The 23,881-nt window shown below is 39.4% G+C and overlaps 1 protein-coding gene across 3 annotated transcripts in view; it reads left to right on the top strand.

Moving 5' to 3' along the window:
• Positions 1-260: 260 nt before the first annotated feature.
• The window catches only part of crebbpb (CREB binding lysine acetyltransferase b), a 40,235-nt gene continuing 16,614 nt past the window's right edge, over positions 261-23,881 (top strand). For 2 of the 3 annotated variants that reach the window (XM_079457271.1, XM_079457269.1), the window contains exons 1-3: positions 267-1,080; positions 16,253-16,896; positions 23,474-23,635. In XM_079457271.1, the coding sequence (XP_079313397.1) occupies positions 993-1,080; positions 16,253-16,896; positions 23,474-23,635 (894 nt within the window). In that variant the 5' untranslated portion in view covers positions 267-992. Of the gene's footprint in view, positions 1,081-16,252; positions 16,897-23,473; positions 23,636-23,881 lie in introns of all 3 variants that reach the window. The other variant, XM_079457270.1, reaches the window with a different exon arrangement.

Below are 23,881 nucleotides of genomic sequence, written 5' to 3'. Positions count from 1 at the left end.
AAACCGTACTTTATTATTCCACCTTATATGTTTTATCGTAGCAGCCTGTATTAATAGTAACATATACAGTATTTTACAGTAGATTTTCTTCAAATTGACCAAATTCTCCTCGCATCTCGTTCACTTAAATGAAATGCCGACCACGCCCCCTAGCGGCCGTTTTGATCCACGCCGTGTGACGTACACGCGTGCGTGAGAGGCGTGCCTGCGCAGCCCCTCCCCCTCCACAGTCTGGCTGGAAAAGAAAAAAACTTTTTTGTATCGAAGGAATCAACAGCCGCCATCTTGTCGCGGATGAGCGTCAGGATTTCGGGAGATCATTATTTCATTTTTTATGCACCCGGCTCCACCAGAACCGGCCCAAATATCTTCGTCGCGACGGAAACGACCAGCTTCGGGCCAAATCGAGGATCTTTGCGGCGAATATAGGCAAAATGGAGCCGTTTTTGTGCTCGGCTGGAAAACCCCCGTATATCTGATTTCCCCCTTCAGCGCGAGCGGCGCTCCTGTGCCACTCGCAGAAACCGAATATAATTATTTCCTCGCGTTTTCGATTTATGTTTCGGGACTTTGTCGATTTTTCGGTCGGAGCTGGATATGGAGCTCGGAGGTCTTTCTTTTTTATTCACAGAAAAACGCCTCTTTGGAGAGATTCGCGCGAGCCGCTTGAAGCAATAGCACGGGTCGATGGTTTTTCCTCGTCGTTTTTCTCGGTTTTAACGATGGTATAATTTATTTTCGGGGGGTTTTGGGGTGATTATTACGGTTAATTATGCGGGTTTTGGGTGTTGGATTATCATGGGGTGAATGGCGGTGGCGGAGCGGGGCGCTGTTGAGCCGCGTTTGAGCCCCATCTGTTAATTATTGGCCCCTGATCGCTGAATAATAATAGAAAAACCCGAGGGTCCGTTTGATTTATTTCGCTTTGTCCCCCTCTTGGGCTCCGGGAAGACAATCTTTTTGCTGTAACGTGTTTTTGTGAAGAAGACAGGATGGCCGATAATCTGCTGGAAATGGGTCCCCCCAACGCAAAACGGCCCAAGATGAACTCACCTGCGCTACCCTCCTCCGACCCTCCAGGTAAGATCCCGATACCATCATAAACCTCTCCGACCTCACGTGTCCTGTCAGCTTCATAATTCACATCAGACCATGTTTGACGATCTTTGATGCTTGTGTGACAGAGACCTCGCGTGTTAAATCAGCTGTTTCTCTAGTTGGTGCAGGTAGAACTCACCGGACGCATTTGAAACCTATAAGAATCCCTGGAGGTTAGGTTCAGGTAAACGTCTCCATAATTCTCTTTGGCCAGATTGATTGAATAAAACCCACAAGACAAAGTTCACTTTCGTCTCACAATCCCTCAGATCCCCCCAGAAAACATCTTAAACTGGGTTAGGGTCTAACCTTTGAACCCAGTCTGGTCCATAAGAATCCTGCAAGACCAGGCTCGAGTCCTGTCTATAATCTAGACGTTTAGTACTATGTCACCAGCAATACATCAAATCAGACAATACAGTATTTTCAAAGCTACCAATGTGTAAGTCCATTCCAGTTGAAGGTTCTTATGTGCGTGTTCACATAAGCATTGTAAGAAATATAAGCAAGGTGTTTGATTTGTTCAGTACGCTTATATAGGGTTGAATTTATGTTGAACGGGACATTTTCTGACATACAAATGATAAAATGGCTGGATGGTCATTAATCGTGGTAAGTAGTGAAGCTAACCAATAAACTCATTCGAGTCAGAACGATATTGTTGTCACGAAGTCATGTTATTTATATATTTTTAATTTGATCTCCACCGTGATCATCGAGACGGCGTTTGAAGAAAAGCAGAAGTTTTCTTTTAATCTCCAGTTAGCGTGCATGTCTTCATGCATCAGTTTCAGTCATCTGAATTGGAGGGTTTTTTGGGGGGCTTTGCTGATATTTTTTAACACCGCTGTGGTGTTTACAAGCGTACTTACCATGTCGTAGGGTGATAACTGTAAGTAAGTAAATAGATTTCAATGCAGAATGCTATACATTAAAAAAAGTCACCTGCTGCTTTGCGCAAATGAGCTGCACAGTTTAACGCATTTTTCAGGGCTCGGCGCTAATGCTTGTGCAGGACAAGTGACTGTTTTGATTGGGCAAGTGAGAGAGAATTTGACTTGTAATACAAATAAATAAATAACAATGCTACGAAAAATATGTCTGTGCTAAGAATAATAAGAATAAGTGCATTGGACAGAGCTGCGTGTTTGTGTGAATTGCGTTTGTCGTGGTCGTGCTTGTTTGTGTGACAATAATCAATGGTGCAGCGCATGGAACCCACGTAAATAGATGCAGATAAGGAACCCTGTTATTTCAATATGTCATCTGGTTTTTCTGAGTGAATGAGGTGCACAGATTAGCGAACTATCCGAGTGATGGTTGAGGATTTGTCTGCTTCTGCACTGTTTGAGGATGTAACACGTGAACTTCATCTCCAAAGTTTTACGAGCATTTGACTGTATGAGCACAGCTATCGTAGGACGGGCGATATGTGCAAAAACAAATCCCAGCTTTTTTCACCAAAAATTAGATTTGCGATTTCAATAGATTTTTCTGTTTGATGTGCGGCTGTAAATTGGTCGTACTGCTAAATTTGCTAGCAACAAACTTAAAACGCACTTTGCAGCGGGGTGTTGTTTGTTCTGTGTCTGACGCCGCAAAATGCACCAATTGCAAATTACGGAACGCGCTGTGCCTTTCTCGGCAGCGCCTGAATTTAGTTTTTACACTATTAGCAATGGGGGATTTAAGGATTTTGGGGGAAATAAATTCTGACACATCTGTTTTTATTTAAACAACACATTTTTTTAAATATGATTATAGTAAAGGAAAAATTCACCTCAAAATCTAAATTGAGTTATTTTGTACCTACCCACATGACGTTCAACATGGTTTAAGACCTCTCTGCGTCTTCGGGACATAAATAAAGATATTTTTGGTGTCATCCGAGAGATTTCCAGGCCTCCGCGTAGACATCATAGTTATAGGTGTTGTCATGGTCCAGAAAAGAACTGAAGACATTGTTAAATTGGTCCATCTGATCAAAGTGCTTTGTGCAAAAAACAAACAAACCAACAACTTTAATATGTATTTTCTTAAACCGAATGCACATGTGTCTAAGTGCTCTTGTGAAAATGCACCATAGACTGACAAGACAGGAGAGCTTGTCCCTGCTTCAAGACAGAGGAGAAAATATCGATCAAAGTAAAAAACAACTTCTCGCGTGTTTACGCATTTTTGCATTGACTTTGTATGTGATTTACAGGTCTGGTGTGAACCCAGTGTAAATCACAGCATAGGACATTGCAAAAGATAGAAGTTAAGATGGAAAACACCTCATCTCCGGATAGGATTTGTTTTGTCAGTTGTACGAGCAGAACTCTGATATCATATGCCGATGGGTCTTGTGCAGCGCTGAATGAAGCACAACACGGCAGTTTCTGAACTGTCCATCTCCTGCGCACATCAATCAAAATTAACACGATGACAAAAAGTCAGAAGACCGAATCCATGTTTCACATGGCACATCCGGCGAATATTTTACCCGAGTTACCCCTGGATAATCTGCCGTGAAAAACTGGTACGCTATTCTCTGACAAGACTTCTGCAAGAGCCTTTGAAGCATACAATGCCGTCTGCTTCTGCAGCTTCTTCACATCATATGCCGATCGGCCTGCGAAATACAGAATGAAGTCGAACACCGAGCGAGTGAACGGTTTTCAATGTAGGAAAAACCCTGAAAAACTAAATGGCCCTAATTTATCCATTTGTATCTAACATTAATGTCCTTTGTCGTTAACCAGTCTTCTGCATTTGTGTTTTTTAAGGATGATAAAAGATGTTTTATACTACCTATACAAGCGTTTAGCCTGTGCTACCAAACTTTAAACCTCTGTAGCACCAGTGCTATTTGCAAAAAAGTTAGTGTCAAAAAACCCTGTATTTCAATTCAGATCGTGGATCGAGCAATTTTTTTATCAAGATCATTTACTTTTTAATGCATTTGGCAGACGCTTTTATCCAAAGCAACTTACATTGTATTATCCCATACATTTATACATAGGTATGTGCAATCCCCTGGGATCAAATCCACAACCTTGCGTTGTTAACACAATGCTCTTACCACTGAGCTACAGGAAAGCTCATGATATGCTATTTTTGGGAAGATCGCCCAGCCCTTATTACCTATAATGTGAAGTTCTACAATTACTATATGCATAATAGTAGTCAAGTTACAAACTTGTATATGGTACACAATCATTTGAATGAAAACAACAGGCATTGTGGCAGTGGGTCTGTACACGGGCTTGAAATGCGCTTCTGGAGATGGGTTGGAGAAAATACATCAGAAGGAGCTTTATTACCAAGGAATTTGACTTGGCGACAGGAGCTAAGTGCAGAAGAAAGTGTCCACGTGGTGCAAATATACATTGAGAGAAAAAAAAGAGAATTAAATAAAAACAGTAATGCACTATATACAAATCATCATATCATTCCGCTAATCTATATGAGAGTCTGTTGCGTTCACATGGTTTGAGCTCAGTTTTACAATGCATGCGTCAATAGAGCGTAGTCACGTATTGCATACAGCTTTCATGTCATTTTCTGTCTGCTGGCTTTCAAGATTTTCTTGTTGTATTCATTCATTTGTATTCGTTGTTATGACAGGTTGACATTATTGTCTTGATGGCAGAGTGAGAGAGAGCATTAGCACTGGCGGGAGACACAACGCAGCAGACATTTTCGGCCTTTGAATGCTATTTTCTACAGCAAAAACTTCGGTGCATCCCTGCGCTCACCATTTTATTGTGCCTAGCTACTGAGCTACAGCTTTCCTGTAGCTCAGTGGTAAGAGCATTGCGTTAACAACGCTAGGTTGTGGGTTCGATTCCCAGGGGATTGCAGATACCTATGTAACATGTATAGGATAATGCTATGTAAGTCGCTTTGGATAAAAGCGTCTGCCAAATGCCTAAATGTAAATGTACAGTTGCTGGGAAATGCGCTGCTCATAACGTTCTCAAGCATCACATGAAGAAACGCGCTGTCATTTGAACGTATCTGAGGATTTATTTGAAAATTAGATTTGAAATAAAGCAAATACATTTTGTGTGTGAATTATTATAGCTAAAATTGCGGGAATTACTTGAATTATTCGCAATCGCACAGCGAAATTTAAACCCTGTTTGGAAACGTGTTCTTCCCTGCTCGCTACCGTGTTGTCTGTGTATCTATAATGGTTAGTTTAAAGAGTTTATTTAGATATCGTAAAGTGTAGGACAGTGCTTCAAAATTGCCCCTGCACAATAATAATTTGCAATACGAGAACGGCAATTGCTTGATGGTGGTTTCAATATCTTTCTTAATAAAAAAACACACAAAACGATAAAAATTAACATTGAGATAGGGCTTTCCCGATCTTTTCCAAGAAAGCATATCACGAAATTCATAACAATAAATTTCGATCCACGATCTGAATTGAAATACAGGGCTGTACATAAATGCACGTAGCACGGATGCTACAAAGGTTTGAAGTTTTGTAGCACAGGCTAAACAGTTGTACAAGTAGCACAAGTATAAAATGTCTGTTATCATTATTACAAAACACAAATGCACAGATCTTCACATAAATACACTGGTTAACAACAAAGGACGTTAATGTTTGTCTACATAAAAGGAGGATCGATACTTCAAGATCGATCTTGATTTAAGATCGTCAGATCGCCCACCCCACAATGAGATTTGCTTGTTAAACGCAGACCGTACAACCGGATAATCCCAGCACACATCAAGCAAAAAATGTTTAAGAAATGAAAATAAAAACATTTACGTCAGATAAGTTGCCTATATTAACAAAATGCGTAATCACGTCACACATTGTGCAACAAATAAATAAGAAGGGAATACGAAACGAAAAACGTTTGTTAAATAAATACGAAACATAAACTTTGCTGCGACACTTGTTCCGCTTATGCTGAATGCAGCAGCCACGTACAAATGCGCAGTCTGGTCGTTAACTAAACTAAGTGATTAGTGAGTTATGAATTATTACAAAAAATGACAGTGGGGTCGGTGCCATGGTCGATAAGTGATGTAATCGGTAGTCGGGTGGACACTGTATCACCGGTGAAACGACTATCGCAACAAGTTTAGCCTTAGTGTACGAAAGACTAACACAGTTTTTATATCTGGCTTAGGACCAACATGAGGATGAGTACATGTTAAAAGAACAGTCAGTTTTGAGCAGACTAACACGTAGTTTATTGCTGAGTTTACAGATGAATCCCAGACTGGCAGGTTAGAATAAAAAAGGTTGGGCTATCCTGTGGCATGAGTCAGCTCTCATGCTTTACTTTTGTTTTGTTGAAATACACCTGCACCAGGAAATACAATACTGTATCTCAATGTGGAAAGTACCGTTATTTCGAGACTCCCTTCTTTCTCATGGCTCACGTTATTATTTACATATTGAATGTTAACCGATGGTAAACATTTTGACAGATTAGTTCTACCAGTTAAAAGATTTAAGTTATGTATTTTTTGTTAAATTATATTGATAATCATTTAATAATACTTTTTTAAAATAATCACACGTTTTTAGTTTTCTCTATGGTGAAAAAAAATGTGCTGCGGAGTACATTTCTGACTTATTGCGTCTTTACCAATCGGTAACTTGTGTACTTTGGACTGGAGCGGGAGGTCTGACAGTAGTCTCGTCACTCGCGACATTACAAGTGCATTAGACACAGCAGCTTGTTTGTGTGGCGTTGGCGCACAGCTAATTTACTTAGTTTTAGTCTATTTTGCGATCGTTTCCGGGCTGCATTGAGTTCATATCCAGAGCCTTGTGATTTCCGTGATGCGGACGCGGAATCCTGCAATAACTCTGTCATCTGCCGGTTCTGCGTGTATGAGTGAATGTGTTGCATAGATTAACGTGCTACACGTGTGGCGCTCATGGATTTGTATGCGTCTCACTGTATGAGGACATAAACACATCTCAACATCATGTCCAGAGTTGCCCTGAGAGTTTATTTCAGGTGCATTTAACTGTTTTCACTGTTTGAGAAACACTGAAACTCAAGTGTCTTTTGTGGGAGCGTCTTCAAGACGACCCGTCAAAATAAAACACAGGTTAACCTAAACGTTAAATACTCTAGTGTTATATCGTATTTGATTCAGCAAATTGTGGTATTCTTGTTGTAAATTGATCAACTTCAGTAATAGTAGTACACTTTAATATTTACTATAGTAAGGTTCAAACACACTATATTATCTAGGCAGTCTACTGTAGGCTAAATAAATACTATAGTATTTACTATACTATAGGACACGTATATTACCATTGTATTGTAAAAAAAATGGACAACACAGAACAATAAGAAATGGGTAAAATGATATGGCTTAAAGTTTTGCACTTGGGCTACCTGTACAACTGCTTGGCCTGTGCTATGTGCAAAAAAGTTCGCGATAGTCAATATATCGATTTATCGGACAAAATATGGAAATGAATGCGATCATTTTTGGTGCTGCGATATATTGCGATCGATTTTTTAAATAATTATTATATTATTCTTTACATAAAATGTCACCAACATTTTTCTCGATTGCACTGCATCGTCTGCTCTCTGGCAGAGGCGGGGCTTCAGGCAACGCGTTTATCCACACACACATGTGAGAGGCGGAGTCAGCGGAAAGCGACACGTGAAGAGTAGTGAAGCCACTGCGTTGTAAAGTGTTTCATGGTAACTACAGACAGTTAGGAAGAACAAGTCCCAATGGATCCTTAGAAAACACTTAGCATTTGTGGACGGAGTTTGAAGGAGAGAGGTGAACTGAAATGGTTGTTAGTCCAAATTGCTTGCATGAATGTTTTTTTTTTCTTTAAATCATTTTGAATAATCCAACAGTTTTCATATTTTTAGTTCACAATGTTGAATGACACTTTTTAATGTGTGCTTTTTTTGTATAGACTACAGTACATTCTTTAACAGTCAGTTATTGGCCTGATTTAGGCTATTCAAGAATGGAGAGGGCTCGATTTTTTTTTTTTATCCTTCTTGTTTATGCAAAATTTTAGTTGAAGTTATATGGTATTATATTGAAAAGCAGGTAAAAATATAAAAAGCGAATTTTGAGCATTCAGTTTATGCAATAGTGAAAAGAATGGCTGAAAATGCAAAACGTGTGTTGCTGTTTAAACTAAACTCATTCAAGCCTTGCAAATGTAAACATTTAAGTGCAAGATAATGCACAAGATAGACCTCTTGTTGAGTATCTTATCAAACATGATAGTTTATGTCTTAAGTAAACGGACGAAACAGACTAAAACAACGCATAATTATAGAATTACTGTACTGGATCTGTTGCATTCCTCTTAAAGTGACAACAACATATTCTGTATATTCAGCTGTCTGTTAAACTCAAGGAAAACGCTCACTGCAATAGCTTCTGTAACTTCAGCTATGATTCATCTTTATTTAATTTGTACATATGCAATGTGATTACTTTAATCCATTTATACAGTGTCTTATTTTATTTTCTACTTTGCTCTGTTGTTTTATTGGTGCTGTAGCTTGATTAATTGTTCTTATTTTTATTTGTCAGTAGTCCCTTTTCCCTGAACATGGCACATACCGAAACCAAAACCTAAAACCTGTGACACAAACCGAACCTTGAGTCATTTGAACTGTTACACCCCTTGTAAATAGATTTTGTCCATATAAATTCTATATGCAGTACAATTCTTGGCTAAAATATTTAAACGTTACGTTACTATAGTAAATATTAAAGCATACTATATTGTTTACTACAGTTTGTACATTTACTACAAGTTTATTCTTTTGTCATTAGGCAGACTTTTATTTTGGCGGGTGAACGCGAAGACGCTTAAGCTTCAGTATGTTTGACAGTAGCATCAATGTTCGTAAAGTAAACTTGGAACAACTCTGTGGATGAAGTAAAAGAATCGATAGCTGCAGCCCTACACGTTTGTAAGATGTAAAAGTGTGCAACTCATTCACTCGTAGACAGGCAGATCAAGCAGAGGACATCGCGAGGATCAAGATCTTGTCTGTCGTCTAAAACCAGAGGTGTGTTCGACATCATTCAGCTCTGCACAGACACATTGGCGAATGAAATTGAAGCACTGCGAGAGCAGAGAGCTCTGTATGCTTTTGAATCACCCTCGCCTTGCTGCAAGGTCTGCGAAGCGCCGCGTGAAGTTCAACAGCTTAATGATTTTCTGCTAGATAAATATATATCACGTCTGCCTCGCATGTTTCCCTGTGTGATGTATTTGAAAACAAATTTAGCGCTATGACAGATGAGGAGTTTGCGTACTGGACACATAAATTGGTCTTTGCGAAGAAAAAATAACCAGCGTGCATTAGAAAGAGCGGCTTGTTTCTGTGAAGTGTGTTTGTCCTTGTTTGTGTGTCATGTCAATCAATGGTGCACCGCTAATTTACTTCGTATTAGTCTATTTTGCAATTTAAACTCGTTTCTCGCTATCTAGAGCCACATCATGTCATGCCTAAACTGTATCACCTATTGTTTGGTGGAAAGGATCGTATCATGCTTTCAATCACTCTCTCCTGGACCTTCTCTTCTCAAAAAAACATATACTGAATCGGTACGCTGTCATACCCTCAAACGTATTTAAAACAACGTAATACAAACTCACATTTTATACTCGATGTAAATGGGTAACGGTGCGCGCTGTGTTGCTATAAAAGCAAATGTGGGCGCGAGCTGAGCATGGGACGCTCCGTTCATGCATCCGTATATAACAGGCAAGTAATCATATTAAACAATTTGTGCAATGTGCACACGCGCATAACATCGAACGAATGTTTAAATAAAGACTCAGCCAAACTAAATGTTGAGGTGTTTTAATGTATTATGACTATCAACAAATACTTAAAAAATGAATTAAATAAAATGAAAGTGAAACTTAACATTTACCTTCATGAGAGTTAGAGCTCCTCTTTTAGTGCAAAGTCTTTCTCAGCTTCACATCCGCCCTCTGCTATACGCGTTTTTGCTCCACGTATTAGCTTTGAATGGGTCTCACGAAGAAATACGTCATCAACTAGGAGTTTATATTGCGGGGAAGACTTCTTCCTATCGTGGGGAGAATTTCTACCGGTAAATCGATATGATACAACAGATATAATATCGCCAATCCCTAGATGTAATATAAACTGTAGATGTAACGCTGGATCAGCAGATTATTTGAAACTGATATATGGAGCAGTCACAGTGCTAAAAGATGCCGGACATGAACCGCATGCGGTAAGTGAAACTAAGTCATATGTCTGTCTTTTGTTGGCAATTGGCGTGTAGTGCTTAATGTTAACAACACAAACTTATAGTGAATCAATAGTTAAGCAGGGATGATGCAAGGATGTAGTTCCTCCCCCCCGTACACCCCCAGGAGTTAATATTTACAGTTGTATAGGGGTGGGCGATCTGATGATTTTAAAACTCGATCCATCATGTCCGGCATCTTTTAGCACTGTGACCGCTCCATCTATCAGTCGATCCTCAATCCACTTGTCAACAGAATCTCGAGGATCAGGATCTTGTCTGTCATCTAAAACACAAGGTGTGTTCGACATCATTCAGCGCTGCACAGACACATTGAAGCAACACGAGAACAGAGAGCTCTGTAAGCTTTTGAATCACTTTCACCGTGCTGCGATGTCTCACGTGTTGCATACAGTTTTGCAAGCGCATTAGACAGAGTGGCTTGTTTTTGTGAAGTGTGTTTGTCCTTGGGCTTATTTGTGTGCGGTGTTAGTCAATGGCGCACCGCTACTTTATTCGTTTTAGTCTATTTTGCGATTGAAACTCGTTTAAAGGCTGCATTGAGTTCATATGGCCGTATCTTGAGCCTTATCATTTCTGGAGTGAATGTGTTGCACAGTTTAATATGCTACACACTTGCGCTCATGGATTTGTATGCGCATCTCTGTATGAGGACATACACTACATACATTTAAACTCATGTCTACCCGTCAAAATAAAACACAGGTTAACCTAAACGCTTAATACTCTAGTGTTTGAAATAGCAAATTGTGATATTCTTATTGAAAATTAATTGATTCTGGTATACTTCAATATTTACTATAGTAAGGTTCAAAAACTTTTTTAGGAATTTTATTGCATTTTACCGAAGGCCTATTAAATACTATAGTATGGGATACTACAGTATTTTTACAGTATGTGGACGAATATATTACGATTGTATAGTAAAATATGGATAACACGGAACAATAAAAAATGGGTAAACTATAAATGAAATGGCCCTAATTGATCCATTTGTTTATAACATAAATGTCCTTTGTTGTTAACACCAGTGCTATGTGCAAAAAAATGTATGTACAGCCCTGTATTTCAACTCCGATCGTGGATCGAGATTCTTTGTTATGAAGATCATGATGTGCTGTTTCGGAAAGATCGGCAAGCCCTACAACTGTATCTATCTTTTATAAATGTGATCAAACCAAATACTCTTAGAAGATACGATGTATGTAATACTACTCTGTAGGTATTTAAGATAAAGATTGGCAGAAACAGCATGTGTCATAGCAGCTTAAAACATATTTTATGTGAACACGTAATGATGATGAATAAGCTACAGATGCCCTCTTTACTTGCTGTATAATAGTGTATTTAACATAGTGTACATAGTCAAATATCCATAATATTCATGGCTTGATATTTAAATGGTCATTTTTACTGACACATCAGCTGATTATAAATAATTCCCTGTCAGTGTCAGTACAACAATAGTGCTAATTCATGTTTTTGTCAAGTCAACTTTATTTATATTGGGCTTCTTACAATTTTCATTGTTACAAATCAGCTGTACAAGAAAACATATTGACTATAAGCAAAACATATAAGGTTATGCAAGTCAAAACAAAAAAGGTGAAAACACAGAAGACAGACACACAGATCAAGCCACACACAAAACACTCCAAACGCACGCACACAGACAGACAGACACGCACACAGACAGACAGACACGCACACAGACAGACAGGCACGCAGACAGACAGACAGGCACGCACACAGACAGACATGCAGACACACACCCACGCACAGGCGCCATCACCTAGAACCACACACCCAAGATAAGGAGAGGGAAACACAGGTCGAATATCAGACGGACTATAAATTCCTATATGCAGTGTTAATTAAATCAAACTTTATAATTCTAGCAGCCCCCCCGGCCAGGCAAACGGTTGTGAGGAACCCAAAACTCCATTGGAGGAGAAAAAACCTCAGAGGGAAACCAGGCCTAACCAGGCGATTCCAGTTCCCCTCTGGCAAAAGCTGCAGCCTCTGCACAAGATCGACAGTGCTTGCACAACAAGGCAAAAAAAAAGATTTAGATTAGATTAAGATTATCATTAATAATCTAATAGTGGCTGAAATTTTGTAGTTTAGATGTGTCAATTCAGCGCGTCCTACTTTATCATCTCAGCTTTTGTCAGGTATGGGCATGGACTGCGTGCTACCCTCACTGGTAACCTTGGACTGCTTTTCAGGATAGCAAGCAGTAGGATAGCTGTATATATATATAGCTTAATAGACATTTAAAAGCTGCACTCGGTCAGAGGTCAACCGATATAATCAGACAGGTTTTTCTCTGGCGGATGGCGATTTCTGGAATTCAGGCCAGCCAATGGCCGATAAATGAGACCGATTTTTTTTGCAGATATGTTTGGTTGCTTTTCTTTTTTCCACCGTCTCATAAAATCCATTTCTCTTCAAATCAGTGCACTTAACTGAGAAAGATTGAGTGTTTATTGCTGGGTACAATATAGCGGTCTAATTCATTGCAATAATACATTGCTCAAAACGGTTACGCACCTTCTCGAACTTTTCTGAAGAATGCTTTTTGTTTGTTTGTTGGCAGACACAGCTATTAGTCAAATGGTCATAATATAAATAAAAACAAAAATAAAAAAATTCCCTCATGTTACACAGACTGTTGCTCTTAACTGCATTTTTTGTTATATTCAGCTTTTAGCCTCATATTAATCTTGAGTGCCTATACAGAAGTATTGCATACTTTGTGTCTTCAAAAAGTATTTAGTTTGATCAAATGTATAAAAGCGAGATCCAGCTGTACTATTATTTCCGGAAAACACGAGCTGCTAGAGGTGGGAGTATTGTATGGAACTACATCACGATACACGGTACCAACATTTCAGTAGTCGGTACCAATACCAGTAAAATTTCATGATTCTCTATACCAATTTCTTTACCAAAGCAAAACACCAGTACATGCTAATTGAACATTTTTATTAATAAAACTCATTGTTAATAAAAATGTATAAAAAGCAATGCCACATTGTATACATGAAGTATACAAGTTAATTGTTGCTGAACATCCTCCTCAGTCTGCTGCTGTATAAGACAAATAGAAAAAACTTCAGTAAGGCAACTGAATGAACAATATTAGAACAAACCGTTTTCGCAAGATTACTTGCATTAGGGTAACTTTATATTAAAATACTAAATGCAACAGAGAGATTTTTATTTAGTTTAAATTTGGCTTTTTAAACCTTATAGAGTTATCTATCCAAGATATACACATTGTTAGTCATACATCTTTTGTTTTCTAGCACTCGTGCCCTGCCATTTATTTTACCCCATTACAGTTATAAAAGCATTAAATGGTTAATAAGGACACTTCACTGGATTAGCATAGGTGCTAACAAATTAACACACAAACAGAGACGTTTATTTTAATGTAACCTAGGGCTGGGCGATATACCGGTTCATACCGAATTCCTGTAGCTCAGTGGGAAGAGTATTGCGTTAACAGTGCAAACCCCAGGGGTTTGCACATACCCATGTATAGGATAATGCAATGTAAGTCCCTTTGGATTTGGCGTCTGCCAAATACGTAAATGTAATGTCGCTTAAACAATCTGCAGATTACGGCACAGTACGACACTGTTTCAGTGGGGTCCCTCTTAACTGTTGCATTGTGATTGGCCAGTCACACAGAATGCGTCTTTTTTATGTCTTTTTTATAATTTTCTATATAAATGCCCTTAACGTAGGTATTTGTATGTTGGCTTGCGTCTCGCGCATTAGTGGTAATGAGTAAATATACTCACGAACAAACATTTTCAAAAGACGATCGTGTTCCTCTCATATCTGCTCGATATAAGCATATAATATGATGTGTTTTTAGCTTGAACTGTTTCTCTATATGCTATGACGACATATAAGGGTCGGGAAGGAGGATTGACAGCGTGATGCGATCGTTTTCCTCCCACATATCTAATTTAAACCTTTTTTTCATGATTAAAAAAATATGATTTCAGGAAATCATGAAGCCATGTAAACATAACAAACATCACATGCATGTTTTAATGGTACAATTGTTACTATTCTGCTCTTCTGAAATTAACCTCTTCTGATTTTATTTTCAACTATTCAACTATTATTTTCTGGGTGGATGCTCCTAACTCTTGAAGTTGGAAGCACCAGTGCTTCCAGGGAAAAAAGCACATTTCGAACCCTGTTCTCCATTTATTTGTTTCAATATTATATTTGCCTCCGTTAATGACCATGTTGACACAATGAAAACTTTGATAAGCCTTATCAAAACGGTCTGCATTTACACGTATCCAAGAAAACTGATAAATACCATGTAGTATGCACGCCAGGCCAGTGGATAGCGATGTTGTTGTGTGAAGTAACCGGCTTATTGGTGCAGCAATTCCACATTTTGCTGGGGAAACGCTAATACTAGGTCGAGCAGCAAGAGCTCACAGTACAGGAAGCCGCCGTATTGTAATTGCGTAATACGCATGCGTGTGATGTCAGTTCCGAATTGACGTTTACATGGAAACGAAAGCGGCGATGATTAGTATTTCTGTTTTCAAAAGCTTGAGTTTTCAGTCCCCCAAAACACTGTTTCCGTCTTAACTAAAAACAAATGATTGCATATTTCCGTTGTGTAAGACCGTACACCAATTGCCAAATAAGCTGCTTTATTTGAGATAATGAGATTCCTATCTGCAAGGAATTGCAGGAAAAGTTATTTCCCGAAGTGTCAATTAGTAATCGTGATGCTTTCTAAGGTTCAACTGTAATTGGAGCATGTTAACTGTAATGCCGACTACAGTAAGACTACATGGTCATGTGTGAGATGGCAACATGTGCCCTCAAGTATGCATGCTAATTTGTGGATTTGCTCCAAGTCTGTGATTTTTAGTTTCTGTGTACTGTTGTCAGAGAGGGTTCCAGTGGGTGTGATGTTTACCAGCTGGGTGTTCGTACTCCCTGTGACCGTGTGGCAGCCGTGGGTGAGCTTTTATTCCAGCCGTGTTTGCATTAGTGAACATACAAACACAGCCGAGCATGTAAACGCTGCCCTCCACCAGCTTCAGACAGACGGTTTGCTGCACGGCTTAATGTCTCTGCTGAAGCGTGACTGATTTTCCGTCTCAAAGACACATGGGATAGCTCGTCTCTCTTCCCATGTGAAACTAAAACAATTAATATGCACAGTACACGGACATATGTTATGTAACTTTATTCTGGATGCGATTAATCCCGGTTAATAGTTTGAAAGCCCTAAAGAAATTTAATCTGGACTTCAACCCAAAAAGCGAAGGTTACTTTCAAGTGTGTTGTATTTTTATCTGTCTGCAGATTTTATGATGTATTGTTTTCAATGCAAACGTTCAAAAAGTCTGCAGGTGTGTGATGTCTAGTTGTGTGAAGTCTTGTAGTGTCTCCCAGCTTTTAACTAAAGTAGAGTCCAATTAAGTGAATACAGCAATTTATCCAGATCCTAGATAGAACATATTCCATCACTTCTTTGTTGAAATCTACTACTGCAGCTTATTTTGCATTGCTTTCCGCGTCAAGGCGAGGTTGACCAGACTGACAGCCAGCTGGTGGGGTACGAGGGGGGTAACAGATGAGCAGCTGGAGTGGATCTTTTTTTAGCCCTGAGTCTGAATGCTCCCTGTGGAGAATAAGACATCCTTACTTCCGTACACATATTTCAAAGCACAAAAAAAAATGCCGGGTAACACAACCCCCCCAAAACAAAATGGAAACAGAAAATTTCAACATTTTGAGTAGTCTTCATCTTTGGACAATGCTGATCTTATTAATGCCACCAGGTTTTGTGCTCGTTTATGAATCTTTTCCTTTGTTCTTTTTCCAGACTTTGTGTCGCTGTTCGACTTGGAAAATGATCTTCCAGATGAGCTGATACCCAACGGAGACCTGGGGCTGATGTCCATGTCATCTAACGGGGATGGAGTGGTGGGAGGTCGGATGGGGGGCAACATCCCGGATGCTGCTGCCAAGCACAAGCAGCTGTCTCAACTCCTGCAGGCAGGTCCTGGTCTGACTGGAAACCTCAGCCCTCAGCCTGGAATGGGGGGCCAACTGGGCGGCTTGGGTAAAAGTCCCATGGGTCAGGGTTCCCCCAGTCACCAGTCTCAGCCTCCAAAGCCCGTCGGCACCCCTACTGGTCAAGGCAACAACAGTCAAGGCATGGGCCTCAATGCTGGCTTTAACCAGGCTATGATGAACAATAACAACCAGTCGCATGGACTCATGGGGCAGAACATGGCTCAGCAAGGGCAGATGATGAATGGCGTCATGGGTCCAGCTGGAAGAGGCAGGGCAGTGACAGGGATGCAGTACCAGAGTCAGGCAATGCAAGGGGCACCTGGCGGAGGCGGCGCTGGGCCGGGTGTCAGTGTTTCGGGCAGCGTGCTGGCAGAGACGCTTACCCAAGGTGCACCACAGATGGGGGCGCATAATGCCATCAACCCTCAGCAAGCGGGAAACATGAATAAGGTAAATCTTATTATGTTAAATTTCAAAACCTTGGAAAAACATTAGAACAATTTCACAATCTCAAATAAAACAAACAAGCTGTTTCGGTTTCAACCAACACATGTGGTTTTAGTTTCAGCCTGTCATTTCCACTTCAAACGATGACGTTTGTAATTCATACATTTACTGCTTGTTACATAATCATCTTGCTTGTTTTGCTAGTTTCTAAGTTGTCATTAATGGTAAATTTGGGGTTGCGAATGCATGTGAGTTTGCACCCGTTGAGATGAACTGGATCATTTTCTCTTGTGTTTACACTGTGTTAGAGTCTGTATCCCTAGCAGTGTTTCCCACGGAATGTAGGGAGACTATGGGCACTCAACCCAATTTCCTCAAGGGGGGTCTGGGGACATGCTCCAAAATTGAATTGGAGGTAAATGCTGCATTCTGGTGCATTTTAAGAGCAAAATTATGACTCAGTCTATAATGAATACAATAGCTATAGTAGCAATCATTGGCACTATAGATATAAATGGTGATAATAGGGCACAAGACATGAATGGGAGTCAAAATGTGAGTTCACAATAGTCAAAACATTTTGCCTTCATAAAATGAAGCATAAAATTATGTTATATTCTGAATGGCTTTGCGATGTCTCAAATCCTGCTCTCAGAATTGTCATCCAATCAGATCTGTGAAAATGTTCAGACTGTCAACAGCCATACACTGTCGATTTATTTGTTGTTGTTGAGACATCTTATTGTTTTGGTTCTAGGTTTGTCTCTTTCCTTGACCACTTAGCACATTAAATAAAAGAGATCAGAGAGAAAGGTCACTGCGCCCATTGCATCTCTCTGTGTTTGTTTATCTTTACCATTCGAAAACAGTCAGATACTTACAATACCTGTTGTTCGAAAAAGCAAACCCATCAAACGTCTAGACGTTGGTTGTATTGAAGTCGATTTAGATGCATCTCCTCAAAACCAACTGAAATGTTTTGAATAACATTACAGGAGCTGTCAGAGCATGTAGAGGTTTCCATATCTGCTGTGTTTGCTCAGTGGTGAATAGATGTGCTGTTGGTACTAGGGCTTGTGTTTGCATTGTACACAGATTATGAGAGTCACAAGTGTGGTTGAAGTGTGTTAGATCAGACAGTATCGGCGCGTCAGTAACTCTCTGGAGGTGCGCTGTGACTGAAGTGCCTTTCACCTGTGTTCTTAGGAAACTATTCTTGGTCGCCTCTTTATTCCTGTTTTTCCTCTACATCAGTGTTTGTCAGATCAAGGTTGTAACTTGACATTAATGTTAAGTTTTATAATTGTGAAGTTTGACATCATTCAACTTTACACATGTAAGTAACCTTCTGTTTTGTTTCAGATAATGATGGTAAAAGTGTCAGGGTTTTGGTATTATAAATAATACCTTTTAGGTTTCAAATGAGAGAATATTTAAGGGATATTGTCTTTATTTACTCTTCTGGGGCATCATTGACTACTATTATAGTTCATTTCTTACTACGGTAGTCAATAGTGCCCCAGAACTGTTTGTTTACAAACATTGTTTCAAATATATTCTTTGTGTTCAGTCGTATAGAGCTTGTTGATCGATGTCACGGCGCATTGCATGCTGGGGCGGCGCTGCCATCTTCGGAGGTTGTTTACTAGCGATTGTTTTGTTTTGCTATTTCTCTCAACTTGCCTTGGCTTACAGAAGCGGTGGGAAATATGAATAAATCAAGTCAAACGAAGCATCATTGAACTTAACTCACTAGCAGAAAAGAGCCGCTGCCACCTACAAATATGGCCACGAGACCCAGCATTTAACACGGCGTGACGTCAGCGCCACATTCTCCATAAATGTCTCCAACAATTCAAGGGTGAATAAACGATGACAGAATTTTCATTTTTAGGTGAACTATCCCTTTGATTGAGACATTATCTTCCATTTGTCATTTCATTCTTTGTAGTGTACAAAAATTGTCATAACCATAATGGTTGGGTTTTTTCACCAAGGCTGTGGTGATTGGTCAGTGCACGTATATTCATAAGCTTTGGCTTTTAGCAATAAACTGTATTTATTTCACTTCATCGGTAAAAAACATGCGGATCGATGCAAGTGTAACGGAGGTCTGCTAGAACATGTGCAAACGTCAATCTTTGTTTGAGATCACATTTTAGTCCTAATATAGCGAGGGAAATGACCGATTGGCATCAGACCGGTTATATTTAGTTACATTAATAACAGAAGCATTAGTTTTGTCTTTTTAAATTGGACTTAAGTTTGACAATTAAACAAGCAGATTGACCTGGAGACATTAGCAAGCAGGACTTCAAAGGACTTTTCACAGAAGTGTTGTAGAGGCATACACACACACACTATCAGTGTATTAACAGAACAGCTTTCACAGCCGATGTTAAAGTAATGGAAGCTGTTATTTGACCGTTGATTATCTTAGAATGCGTGTCGCTTAATTCTTATTACCAGCTGTTGGACTGTGATGAAAGTGCAAGCCATGAAGCGCTTAGCTCAGTCAAGTGTTTACAATCTCTGATAACCAAACACTACTCCAGTGGTTCTCGAATACCCCTTTTTTGGCGTATTCCTTTGGGCGGAGGTTATCTAAAAACTCGGAATAGTGACATCATGTACCCGGGAAGTAAAGGGCTGTAGTCCGATTCCAGTTGTTCTCTGTAGTCCTTGAAAAGCGAATTCTGTTAAAGACAGTATCTCGCTTGGCATTGAACTTTGAGCATTTTGCAGATATTATTTATGCTTTAACAGCAACATTACACACTCACTAAAGTTTGAAAATTGGCATCACAGGGAATGGAGCCTGAAATGTGAAGCCTTTGTAACTTTGGAGACGGTCCCTAAATTCAGACCATTTATGCCAGTGGATAAATATTGTATTTGTAATCTGTATTTGCATAATTTGTCAAAACTAAATAAGACTTTGAAAATAGTAAAACACATGCCGCCTGGTTCTTTTGTTTCACATTTTTTCTGCTACAGATGGATAGCTCAATTTTATAGCCATGGTCATATATGTAATAGGGATGCTCCGATCCGATATTCGTATCGGGTATCGGCGTTGATACGTAATAAAATTCTAGATCGGGTATCGGTGCAATTTGTCACCGATACCCGATCTGACATAAAATTTGTGCTAGACGATGTAAAAGTTCATGGAGACACCGGCGCTTAAACTCTCTCGTGGGCGGCTGCGCATTGCGCAACGTGCGACATCATACGCTAGCAACGTGCGACATCATACGCTAGCAACGTGCGACATCATACGCTAGCAACGTGCGACATCATACGCTAGCAACGTGCTCTGTACGTAGTGCACGTGAACAAGTGAACATATAGCAGCGAACAGCATGGAGCGAGACAAAATATCTGTCATTTGGAGTTATTTTACAACAGCTACGCCAATAAGTTCCACCGCTTTCATTGTTATGGATGGGCAACCGCTGTCTGTCGTTGCGAATAATGGCTTCAGACTCCTTATAAACCACCTGGAGCCGCAGTACGACAAGCCGAAGCGTAAATATTTATCTGATATTTATCTCTACCTTGAACTGTACCGAAAAGTCTGCAAACACATATCCGAAAAAATTAAAGATGTCAATGCGGTGAGTTTTACAACAGATATCTGGAGCTGCGACGTGTCCCCTGTGTCGCTTTTAAGTTTAACCGCACACTGGTTGGATGAGAATTTTGTGCCACAAAATGCCACGTTAAATGCAACAAACGTGCAGTTTTACTAAGCTAGGAAAGCTAGCGTTTTATTCATCTGTTTCTGTGTTGGATGTTAAATTTTATTTTCTCTAAACTTTAGTTTAGTTAAGTGGACTTTGCTTTAGTGACTAAAGCATTAAAAAGATCTGATTCATGTTATTTTAAATATATCTAAAGCAGTAAAGCTAATACTTTTTTTGCTCAATTTCAGCTGCTTTATTGCGAATTGATTTTTAAATTATTTTTGCACTTTCTTAAAAATTATTAAGAGATTTTGTTTCCATTTATTTATACCCGTTTATCAAGCTAGTGAAGCTGTTGTTTTATTCAGCTGCTTAATTTGCACTTTAATTTTGAATGTCTTTTGTCCAAAGATAGTGAAAAGTTTTGTTTTATTTTTCATTTGTTTTGCACCGGTGCTGGTTTAATAAACTATTTACTAAATTTTTGAATCATTAGTTTGTTATTTTGTTTTACGGGGTCAGGAAATTTATGTTAAGTCGAGCCTGATGTCTTGTACTGCAATGCACATAGTTTATTAAGTAATTGTGCACTTTAAATTTTTTACCTTAGTATCGGATCGGTACTCGGTATCGGCCAATACTGAATCTCAGGTATCGGAATCGGTATCGGAAGCAAAAAAGGTGGATCGGAGCATCCCTAATATGTAAACGTGCATCATCACCTGCGGCACACTACACGATGTATGTCAAAGTAATTAAATAAATTGTAAAAAACGATTTCCAAATAAATCCTGTAAAGTTGAATCCACAAGTTTAAAAAATAGCTTATAGTGTTTTTTATTCGTACTCAAGGGGGCCCCCTGGTGGTGTAGAGGCCCTAGGCAACTTGTGTCGTCTGCATATAGGTAGCATCGGCTCTGGTTTCAGGTTAGCGCTTGGTGAAAGAATGAGAGAGAGAGCAGGAATTTATGTCTCAGGATAGAGAGTTCCTCACAGTGTTAAGCAGTGGCATGTACAGCGCTAATGGCTTCAGGCTTGCATTAGTGATGTTGAGGGTTGGTGCTGGTGGAGTGGGGGATGGAGACGCTCTGATGTGATGCTGTGTAACGCTGCTCAGTGCATGTCATCCTTTCCTAGCTGCTGACGGTTATTTGCTGAAACTTAACATTTAATGGACAGTGGATTGTTGTTATATTCATTACACAAATGGACAAATTAGAGGTTAAATCTGCCTGTCCTCATGCTTTTTCTCTGCTGACTTTTTGTGCCATTTGTAAACTTTCTTTTAAAACCGAAAGTTCGGAGGAACAGTTTTGGAGATGACTTCATTGTCGCTAAAATTCAACAAATCTATTGCGTCATAAAACATATCCAGTGTTTTCGCTGGGATTTTGTGGAACTGTTGCGCTAGGTGACTTTGCATTTTAATTGTTTTAATCGTGCATTCTGTTATATAACAAAGACATGTCATCTGATAAAATCGCCACAAACACCTTAAATGTGCCGTTCCCCGTGATGTCAATTTTCAAACTTTAGTTAGTGTGTAATGTTGCTGTCAGAGCATTAATAAATAATATGCAAATAATTTTAAGATCACAAATACAACTTGGGATTTTACGAAAACAAAACGGCAATAATGTTTTTTAAATGTGATTATATATAAGAACAAAAGAAAAGAGATTAGAAATAGAAGTGTAGTTGATTTGAACCAGCACAGTGCTCCGGTGGTAAATGCACAGCAAAACAAGTGTGTTTTTAATCTGGATTTAAAAGAAGCTCCTGTTGATGAACATCTGATTTCTTCTGGAAGTCAATATAGTGTAAACTCTGCGACTTTGGCACATTATGCCACATTGGTAATGTTTGGCTTATGTGTGAAATGAATGCCTTAAGAATGTGGTTACACACGCAGTTTCTGCCAATCTCATATTTAACTTGAGTACATATACAGTGGTATTGTATACGTCGTATCTTTGAAGAGTATTTCGTTTGATCACGTTTATAAAAGAGAGATACAGCTGTACGATTATTTCCGGAAAAACACGAGCTGCTGGTGGCAGGAAGGGGATTGAACTAGAGCACGAGCACACAATAACATTACATCATCCCATTAAAATGTTTTTTTATATTATGCACGTACATGCCGATTGCCAACAAAGCAAACAAATTACTTAGTTTCACTTACCACGTGCGGTACATGTCTGGCATCTTTGAGCACAGGGCCGTGCCATCGATCTGTGTCAAACGATCTCAAATCCAGCATTATATCCACCGTTTATATAACATCCATCACTGAAATGCTGTGAACAAACAAACGACTGACTTCTCTCACTATCGCAAGAGTAACGGGCTGCAGGCCCACAGCGCAGTCAATCTTGATGGTAGGCAGGTATTACTATCGCTCGTGGGCGGGCTCTTTCTTTCGCCTTGCCAAGCTTTTTCGGGAGAATTGCCCAATAAAAGGAACAGGATCCCGTTACGAAACGGGGATCAAGACTTTTAAAAAAAACTTTCAGAAACAAGTTTGAAGTACAGAAATACTCTTTTGTTACCACATCTTTAAGAATTTCCCTAACCCTATCTAAAGAATAAAGTGATTTCTCTTGTTTGAAACTTAGTCCAAATCTTACTCTTAAGATTTTTATTCTCCTTTTTTACATGTTTTATTAAACGTGTACATTGTTGTTTTCAAGTAAATTTTGTTCAATTGTTTAAAACTGTATTTTGTTATAAATTATAGAATTACCTCCATTTGGTGAGTATTGGCATCTGTAGGGGATGATGATGTTGACCCAGTAGCCTCATGAGGATTGCTTCATCAGGTTGTGCTAATGTGTTTTTTATAAGAAATTGATAATGTCACCTAACTTTTTTGTTTTCCTCCTTTGTAGATGGGTCTTGCAAACGCTAACGGGCCGTTCGGGCAGCAGTACGCGCAGGGTTCGGTGCAGCAGATCACCGGCGCTGGACTAAATGCACAGCTCCAGAACAAGGCAGCACTCTCCAACAGCCTCCAGCCCACCCTGAAGGGCGCTTCCAATGTGCCAAATCTGGTGAGTAACCCTCCACAGCTGTCCCCTGTCCAATCTAAAGTACTTCAGGCTTTTTTTTCTCCCTGACAACATCTATTTAATCCTTGTGATGGTTATTTGTCTTGCACGATGCGGAAACCGATAAAGGTGAGGTCTATAGAACAGCATGATAACTGCAAAAAATGGACAAAAAGTGTTTTACTCTTCTGTAACATTCTGAGTAGCACAGTGCAACAGCAGTCATGATGCTTCTGTTTAATGTAAACT

Source organism: Barbatula barbatula (genome assembly GCF_947034865.1).
Source record: "Barbatula barbatula genome assembly, chromosome: 5".
In the NCBI taxonomy this organism is placed as follows: Eukaryota; Metazoa; Chordata; class Actinopteri; order Cypriniformes; family Nemacheilidae; genus Barbatula; species Barbatula barbatula.
Note: the sequence above shows the minus strand (reverse complement) of the source record. Positions and strands in the feature narration are given on the sequence as shown.